This window comes from Carassius auratus, chromosome 35 (assembly GCF_003368295.1).
Source record: "Carassius auratus strain Wakin chromosome 35, ASM336829v1, whole genome shotgun sequence".
Classification (NCBI taxonomy): Eukaryota; Metazoa; Chordata; class Actinopteri; order Cypriniformes; family Cyprinidae; genus Carassius; species Carassius auratus.
The window spans coordinates 18,292,285-18,302,000 of NC_039277.1; the positions used below are offsets into that span (position 1 = coordinate 18,292,285).

The 9,716-nt window shown below is 37.6% G+C and overlaps 1 protein-coding gene across 1 annotated transcript in view; it reads right to left on the bottom strand.

Moving 5' to 3' along the window:
• The window catches only part of LOC113054742 (adhesion G-protein coupled receptor G2-like), a 94,142-nt gene that overhangs the window by 17,688 nt on the left and 66,738 nt on the right, over positions 1-9,716 (bottom strand). Inside the window, exons 10-16 of the mRNA XM_026220512.1 lie at positions 6,087-6,143; positions 1,833-1,889; positions 1,649-1,680; positions 1,376-1,447; positions 1,050-1,239; positions 376-495; positions 70-251 (exon numbers count right to left, since the gene is read on the bottom strand). Of these exons, the coding sequence (XP_026076297.1) occupies positions 70-251; positions 376-495; positions 1,050-1,239; positions 1,376-1,447; positions 1,649-1,680; positions 1,833-1,889; positions 6,087-6,143 (710 nt within the window). The remainder of the gene's footprint in view (positions 1-69; positions 252-375; positions 496-1,049; positions 1,240-1,375; positions 1,448-1,648; positions 1,681-1,832; positions 1,890-6,086; positions 6,144-9,716) is intronic.

Below are 9,716 nucleotides of genomic sequence, written 5' to 3' on the forward strand. Positions count from 1 at the left end.
AAAGAAAGGAAAAAGAGAAAGGAGGAGAAAAATCAAACCCAGCTCTTGACATTTAGATGAGTCTCTCACTCTGATGTGTTTGAGCGTGAAGTTGACTGGCTCGGTCAGTTTAGTGTTGCTGGTTTTGGGAAGAGTAGCTGAGATCACAGTGGACATCATGGTTTTAACCGTCTTATTCGATGTGTTGAAGAAGTCTGGCTTCAGTAGGTTCTCCATCGTGTTGTAGCTCATGAACGCCACAGCAGCTGATCCTATGTGACAGGAACAGAAATGCAATACTGTTAAAAAAATCTAAGAAGTAATTAAATGTGGTTTAGTGGTGATGGCGCAGTGTCTCTTTTTTATTTTTTAACCACTCTGAATCATTTCACCAACTTGTTTCATAGTTGTTCTTGGCGATTCCAATGAGATCAATGTCCACAGATGAATTTGTCGTGTCAAGTCGAGGGATTTTATCTAAAGTGACCTGTGGCCCAACCATGAAGACTTGTCCCTCTGATTAAACACAAACAGTCATTTATTTATAGTATTTGTCTTATTTTTTCAATGAAAGTGCAATTCAGTCTTTAAATTTGCATAAAAGACAAAACACATTCACTATGATTGGATTTTTCCATCTCTGATGTAGTTTAAACCATTCGGGTCCATTTTTATTTAAATGTAAGTACTCTTAACTAATTATGTAGGTCATCTGGAGGTCAAAGGTCAGCTCTTTTATGCTCAAAGCAGCAAATATACTCAAAACACATCCACAAAACATGAACTTCTCACTCTAAGTGGATCCATGCAAAACTGCTTATCTTTCTCATTTGATAAGCTTTTACTGAATTATGGATGAATTTACACCAAAAATACTGACCTTTGACATAAACAACAAAAGAAAGAGGCAGCGTTTAATGCTTTCTTTTAACGAAATGCCAAATATACACAATCATGTCGTAATGTATCTGCATTTATCATTGTTGTTGTCTGATTCACTGCTGCTCTCGAAACTATATAAAGTCATTGACATCAGTGTTTCATCATCAATAATAAGTTTCTCCACTTACCTACAGTGGGAAGATTAAACTTGACACTGTCATTTGTGTCTGTCGGCTTCACTAAAGTAGAAATGAGTTTCTCACTGGTTTTTAACATACGGTTTCCATACGAGGCTAGTTCAGTTGGGCTTGCTGAGGTTGTTGTCTCTAAAATCTTCTCTGAAGAGTTGAAGGCCATAGTCAAAATGTTTGTCACAAGCTATTTTATCAATCAGAGAATACAGTTACCATTCAAAAGTCAGGAGAGCCAATAAGAGGGCACTGTGACTGTATCATCTACAGTATGTCATTGACAAATATTTGATAATTGTATGATTTTTCTCTTGAAGACTTACATTCAAAGGAAGCACTTTAGTTGTAATGTTCTCTATCTTCTCAAAGAGATTTTTAAGACATCCTCCAGAGGTCTGACTCACAATGTTGAAGGCAGAATTTGATGATTTATTAATAGCAAACAAATGTTAGTTTGAGCACAAATAAATATAGAATAAATAGAAAGTCAACATTCATATTACAAAAAATCCACAATACATATCTTATTTTCTTATCTTTTATCATATCTTTGGACTATGATTGAAAGAAGTTGTGAGTCTAACTCTGAAACTTACGGTGCATCCTTCCTGCAGTGTTATATTTATAACTGCAATGACAACAACAACAATAATAATAATAAAAAACAGCAAATTAAAAACATGTGTTCTGTGAAACATTAAAAAAGCAATGATCAATATACAGATGCACAAAGATTCAGCCAACACACAATTCAACAGAGGAAACATCAGACTACATTACCAGCTGTGGTCGTTTCTGGTGTGACTGTTGTGTCAGTGCTGATGATGTTAGTAACAGCTGAAAATATAATGACATTATTGACAATATTATTGACAACAATAAAAATGGCTCATGTAAATATAATTACCTGCACAGTATGAAAGATTACAGTAAGTTGGTGTAACACTTTCTAACACATTCAGATGACAGTTCCTCTTTTCTTCTGTTGCACGGCATTAAACTTGATCTTTCAGTTAACAGAGGGATACGTTCAGCCGGTTTAATAAACTTAATTTAAACCCAGTTTTAAATACATCAACCAAACAACTTACATTTTCTGGCATTGCACTGAATTGAATTCGATTGAAATTTTCATGAAATGAATCTACAGTATCTGAGCACATTAGTGGAGATATGAGCACAACCTAACACACGTATTTAACGTGTTGTTGTCGCATTAAAATTCATGTGTATTTGACCCTTTTGGCCTTCCATACACATTAGATATAATGAAGGGAGACGTGAAAAAAGGACATTGCGTTGTTTTGATATGCATTACTTTATCACAGAATATTTGTTCGGCAGCACTTGTTTGGTTTAAAAGTAGACATGTCAAGCTTTCTATAGATATATCTCTCATGTCTCTTCGTTGAGTATTCATGGAGTTACAGTTCATTTTAATGACGTGTTTGTAAATGAAGATCAGCGCAGACAGCACACCTTGTTTGTTATCTTTATTTTATAAGTGCACAAAGTTTTGTTGTTATTATGTTTGTATCCAAAAAAACTTAGACCCTTTACAGATTCGATTGATGTATTGCTCTTATCTGTACGATTAAAACTGAAAGTGTAATTTAAGTAATTTTCAGGGTTATCAGGAGAAAATGACTGAATTCTGCTCTTGTTGTGTTCTAAAGGGTGGATTAGTGCATTCGCTGTGATATTATTTTGGAAGCGCTTAAAAAATGCTGATGAAGCGCTCATTTCTCTCTTGTCTTTCTCTCTGTTCTTTGGCCAGAGACATAATTTATTAATGAGATCTGACCCGGTAATAATAACATATGTTGGTTTAGCTTGTTAGTGTGAATGAAATGTGTAGCCTTTTTATTTATCCGATCTTGCCCCGAAACGCGGCTGTCAGTGTGACTTTTTTTTTCCTTTGCGATGTCAAATATTGCATTTTGCACACATACACGGCTCAAAAAACCCTACATTTGGAGTAATATTGTATTTTAAGAAGCTGTGTTCTATGTTGTGCAGCGCTGATCAATCTATGTGACGTTCAGTCTGACAGAGAGAATCTCACAAGCACATATAAACACTCATTTTCATGTGTATAATATATTCTTCTAATTGTTTTGTGCCGTTTCGCTGCAGTGTTTTAATGTGACAGGCTGTAAATTCTCTTCAAGTGTTTAGAGAAATACATCGCAAGCTCACGGGTAGTTGGCTGCCGCGAATATATCATGTTATTACTTTAAACTAGAGCCCGACCGATATGGATTCTTGGGGGCCGATGCCGATGCCGATATTAACTTGAAAAGAGCTGATTTATAAGCCGATATTCTGATTTTGAAAATAAACTGGATATTAGACCCATTTCCTATAAGCTGCACTTACATAACATTCAATGGCAAAATATCTGCCTGTTCTATGTATGTGGGCTGTATAAACCATTTTCCAGAAGGGATTTATGTAAAAAAAAGCCTTAGATTACGGTCTCAATCACTAAACAATTGCACATCAAAAGTATATATTTTTTAACGATCAAAAAACAGTCTGATTTTAAACATTTAACACTTTTACTTTCTTCCAGTTGAAGCTGATTTTAACAGTCTGTGTGTGTACTGTAAATAAATTATAATACTAAAGTTAAAGTTAAAGTATTTGCAGAAGTAGTCCCACACTTTTGCTGCTACATCATTCACCTTTTTCAGCCATCTGTAGGGCAGAAAGAGAGACATAGAAAGAATAAGCATGTGTATTAATAATATCACCATGTATCATTACTCATGTCATCATTAGAATTATAATAATAATAAACAGGGATCTCCTACATAGGCAAAAATGAGAAATATATATATTTTTTTTTATTTGTCAAGCAATAAGTATTAACCTCCTTATATTTAACAATTTTATTTTAACATTTTCCTGTTATGTCTGTAAAGCTGCTTTGAAACAATATGTAAGAAAAAAAAAGAAAAGAAAAAAGCGCTTGTTCAGCTCACATTTATTTACATGTCCCCTCTGATTTAATCATTTCTGACGCACCTACTGTAGTTACTGTAACTACACTATATTTGCTCTCACAGACACATTCACAACGGACCCGTATATCTTCTCCTCTTCTCTTTGTGCAGTCTGAATCAAAATGGTTAACGTTAGTGCCATGAACACACCGCTGTCAATTTTGAGAAGAACCACCTTCAAACAAGTTAATAGCAAGCATTTATGGGGCCTGCTAAAAAGGAAGCTATATTAGCGTTAGAGTAACGTAACCAGCCTGAATTCACCAAATTGTTCCCTGGGCCTGAGGGTAGCCTCTTCTTCCTTGCTTCTCTCTTAATTCTCATCAGCAGGACTAGCGCTATCGCTCGCTTCTTACAACGGGACAGATACATGTTTGCTGCTGACCGAAAAGAGGAACAACAGACTATGAAAGAGCTCCCGCTAAAAGTTTTTAAAACTCCGCCTACGCCATAGCGCAGAGCAGGGCAAATCGCGTTGTATCTGAAGGGCAATGCTAAACCCAGCGGCCAAGCGCTGTGCATACCGCGTCCTGTGTGAAAGGCCCATTACGCGGTCATTATGTGGGAAACACACCGCAATAGAATAAGCACTAAACGCTAACTTTATAGTTCGACCTCTTATTAACGTTCGCGCTCTTCCACTGATAAACATGGTATTAGCTTTGTGGCTAATCTAATATAGCAATGCATTAGCTGCTGTAAGTGATGTTACAGAATATTTAGAAGTGATAATGATAGGACCGTTAACTAGAACTACCACACCGTTTTTATATACAGTGTATGAACTAAATCTACAATCATTTCACATGACGAACGACAGACTCACCTGGGTGGCTTGGCTGATCGCTTTCTTCTTTGTGGATTTCTGGCGCTGTTGCAACTCTGGAGCTGCAGACCGCCCTCTGGTGGGCAAACTATGCAACACTCATAACGTGAGTGAAGAATATGAGACTGTTTCTCATGTTTCATCGGCCGTTATAAACGCCGATGCCGATTTAAATGCAATTAGCTCATATCGGCCGATAATATCGGCCGGCCGATATATCGGTCGGGCTCTACTTTAAACAGTTCAAAAACATCTGAATTTAGCTCTTGGTGTGTTCTAACGGGTAGATTGGGTCTTAAAGGTAAGAAGATAAGGTCTTAAATAAGAATAAATTCACTCGTTGTGAGCTCCGTGGAGACAATGCCTTAGCTGACCAGCAGCTGATTCTTCTCTCATCTTTCTGACTGCTCTCTGCCAAAAAATAAATTATTAATGAACCCTAACCCCTGTACTAATCAGATATGTTGGTTTAGCTTGTCAGTTTGAAGGAAATTGTATTATTATTTGTATTTTTAACCAATTTAAAAGTGAAACCAAGCCAGACTCCTCCTCCTCTCAGGGGTATTGCAACAGTAGGGGCGCGATTTTTCTCAGACAATGGAAGTCTATGGGAAATTGAAATTCTTTAAGTCTGATCAGTCTGAAAAGATAAAGCATAAAGCACCCCTCTATGCTGCAGGTGTCTGACGAGTTTGGAGCTTGTGGCTTTAAAGCCCTAGGAGGAGTAGCGTTCAGAAATTTTAGGAGCAGAAGAATAATAAAAAGAAGTTTAAATAGCATAACAGTATGTTGGCTTTAACATAATAATAATAATAATAAAAACAGCAAATTAAAAATATTTAATCTGCGAAACATGCTGAATGTGCACAGAGTGTGGGAAATTTAATGTGGGAAAAAATAAATAATGGTACTAAAATATAAAGATAACTAATATGAATTTTCAAGATTTTAGAATTGACAAATGAATTACAGTAAGTATATCATTATACTCATTAAGTAACTGTGTAAACATGATTTCACTTAATAACAGATTGTGAACAGATGATCATGAAAATGTCTGCAATGATCTGCAACTGTACATTTCTTGTAGTCTATTATTCCTCGTTGTTAGAAACACACTCACACACCTTTTCAATTCTACAGATGCACAAAGATTCAGCCAACACACAATTCAACAGAGGAAACATCAGACTACATTACCAGCTGTGGTCGTTTCTGGTGTGACTGTTGTATCAGTGCTGATGATGTTAGTAACAGCTGAAAATATAATGACATTATTGACAATATTATTGACAACAATAAAAATGGCTCATGTAAATATAATTACCTGCACAGTATGAAACATTACAGTAAGTTGGTGTAACACTTTCTAACACATTCAGATGACAGTTCCTCTTTTCTTCTGTTGCACGGCATTAAACTTGATCTTTCAGTTAACAGAGGGACACGTTCAGCCGGTTTAATAAACTTAATTTAAACCCAGTTTTAAATACATCAACCAAACAACTTACATTTTCTAGCATTGCACTGAATTGAATTCGATTGAAATTTCCATGAAGTGAATCTACAGTATCTGAGCACATTAGTGGAGATAAGAGCACAACCTAACACACGTATTTAACGTGTTGTTGACGCATTAAAATTCACGTGTATTTGACCCTCTTGGCCTTCCATACACATTAGATATAATGAAGGGAGACGTGAAAAAAGGACATTGCGTTGTTTTGATATGGATTACTTTATCACAGAATATTTGTTCGGCAGCACTTGTTTAGTTTAAAAGTAGACATGTCAAGCTTTCTATAGATATCTCTCTCATGTCTCTTCGTTGAGTATTCATGGAGTTACAGCTCATTTTAATGACGTGTTTGTAAATGAAGATCAGCGCAGACAGCACACCTTGTTTGTTATCTTTATTTTATAAGTGCACAAAGTTTTGTTGTTATTATGTTTGTATCCAAAAAAAAGTAGACCCTTTACAGATTCGATTGATGTATTGCTCTTATCTGTACGATTAAAACTGAAAGTGTAATTTAAGTAATTTTCAGGGTTATCAGGAGAAAATGACTCAAAACACGTATATGCGTTAATCGACTCCAGAGTTAAAGGCTGTCGTGGCTTTTTTTCCTTCCAGTATTCATAAGCTGTATCACGCTGTCAAATTATATTTCATTTTGCACACATAAACAGCTCAAAAACACCTGAATTCTGCTCTTGTTGTGTTCTAATGGGTGGATTAGTGCATTCGCTGTGATATTATTTTGGAAGCTCTTAAAAAATGCTGATGAAGCGCTCATTTCTCTCTCGTCTTTCTCTCTGTTCTTTGGTCAGAGACATAATTTATTAATGAGATCTGACCCGGTAATAATAACATATGTTGGTTTAGCTTGTCAGTGTGAATGAAATGTGTATTTATTTGTCCGATCTCGCCCCGAAACGCGGCTGTCAGTGTGACTTTTTTTTTTCTTCGCGATGTCAAATATTGCATTTTGCACACATACACGGCTCAAAATACCCTACATTTGGAGTAATATTGTATTTTAAGAAGCTCTTAAAAAAATATATAAATGACTTTTACCAGCGCTGATCAATCTATGTGACGTTCAGTCTGACAGATAAAATCTCACAAGCACATATAAACACTCATTTTCATGTGTATAATATATTCTTCTAATTGTTTTGTGCCGTTTCGCTGCAGTGTTTTAATGTGACAGGCTGTAAATTCTCTTCAAGTGTTCAGAGAAATACATCGCGAGCTCGCGGGTAGTTGGCTGCCGCGAATATATCATGTTATTACTTTAAACAGTTCAGAAACATCTGAATTTAGCTCTTGGTGTGTTCTAACGGGTAGATTGGGTCTTAAAGGTAAGAACAATTCTCCACACCACAGACTGAGGAAAACTTCACAATGACTGATGCACACTCTTTATCCTCCTTCTCCCCACTCTCAGAGATGGACGTCTCCAAAATTCTCCTGTCCAATCATCCTACTACTTGTCCACTTGATCCTATCCCCACTCACCTCCTTCAAGCGATCTCTTCTTCAGTCATACCTTCACTTACTCACATTATCAACTCCTCTCTTCAATCTGGAACATTTCCCTTAGCATTCAAGCAGGCTCGGGTAAGCCCACTGCTCAAGAAACCATCTCTAAATCCAGCACTTCTTGAAAACTACAGGCCGGTATCCCTTCTTCCATTCATTGCAAAGACACTTGAGCGGGCTGTGTTCAACCAGCTTTCTATGTTCCTTGGACAGAACAACCTCCTGGACAGCAACCAATCTGGCTTCAAAAGTGGCCACTCAACTGAGACTGCTCTGCTCTCGGTTACTGAAGCCCTGCGACTAGCAAGAGCAGCTTCAAAATCCTCGGTACTCATCTTACTGGACCTGTCTGCTGCTTTTGACACTGTTAATCACCCGATTCTCCTGTCCACCCTCAGAAAGATGGGGATCTCTGGAACTGCTCTCCTGTGGGTTAAGTCCTACCTCTCTGACAGATCCTACAGTGTGTCTTGGAGGGGTGATGTTTCTAAGTCACACCACCTTGCTACTGGAGTTCCTCAAGGCTCAGTACTTGGACCACTTCTCTTCTCCATCTACATGACATCTTTAGGATCTGTCATTCAGAAGCATGGCTTTTCTTATCACTGCTATGCTGATGACACCCAACTCTACTTCTCATTCCAGCCTGATGACCCGACGGTAGCTGCTCGCATTTCAGCCTGTCTGAGTGACATTTCTAGCTGGATGAATGACCATCACCTTCAGCTTAACCTTACAAAGACTGAACTCCTGGTGATTCCAGCTAACCCATTGATTCATCATAACTTCTCTATACAGCTGGGCTCGTCAACCATAACTCCTTCGAGGACAGCCAGAAACCTAGGAGTTGTGATGGATCATCAATTAAGCTTCACTGACCACATTGCTACAACGACCCGGTCCTGCAGGTTTGCCTTATACAACATTAGGAAGATTAGACCCTTCCTGTCAGAGCAAGCCACCCAACTTCTTGTCCAAGCTCTTGTTCTCTCCAGACTGGACTATTGTAATGCTCTCCTGGCTCTTCCTGCATGCACTGTCAAGCCTCTGCAGTTGATCCAGAATGCAGCACTGAGGGTTGTCTTCAATGAGCCAAAAAAAGCTCATGTCTCCTCATCAGGTTACACTGGCTACCAGTAGCTGCTCGCATCAAATTCAAGGTACTGATGCTTGCCTACAAGACGACCACTGGCACGGCACCAACTTACCTAAACTCACTGGTTAAATCCTATGTGCCCTCCAGAAGCTTGCGCTCTGCAAGTGAACAACGCCTTGTGGTGCCATCCCAAAGAAATTCAAAATCACTCTCACGGACCTTTTCCTGGACTGTGCCCAGCTGGTGGAATGACCTCCCAATCTCAATTCGTACAGCTGAGTCTTTACTCATTTTCAAGAAACATCTAAAGACTCATCTTTTTCGCCTGCACTTAACCTACTAACACCAGTACTTTTCCTTTTCTTGTCTTTTCAATTTAATTAAAAAAAAAAAAAAAAAAAATTTATATACACCTGGCTATGTGTTCTATACTAGACTAACTGAGACTTGTCATGGCACTTGTATTCTGTTGTTGTTCTCTTGTTGACCTGACTGCTTCTATTGTTCTCATTTGTAAGTCGCTTTGGATAAAAGTGTCTGCTAAATGATTAAATGTAAATGTAAATGTAAGATAAGGTCTTAAATAAGAATAAATTCACTCGTTGTGAGCTCCGTGGAGACAATGCCTTTGCTGACCAGCATAATAATAAAAACAGCAAATTAAAAATATTTAATCTGCGAAACATGC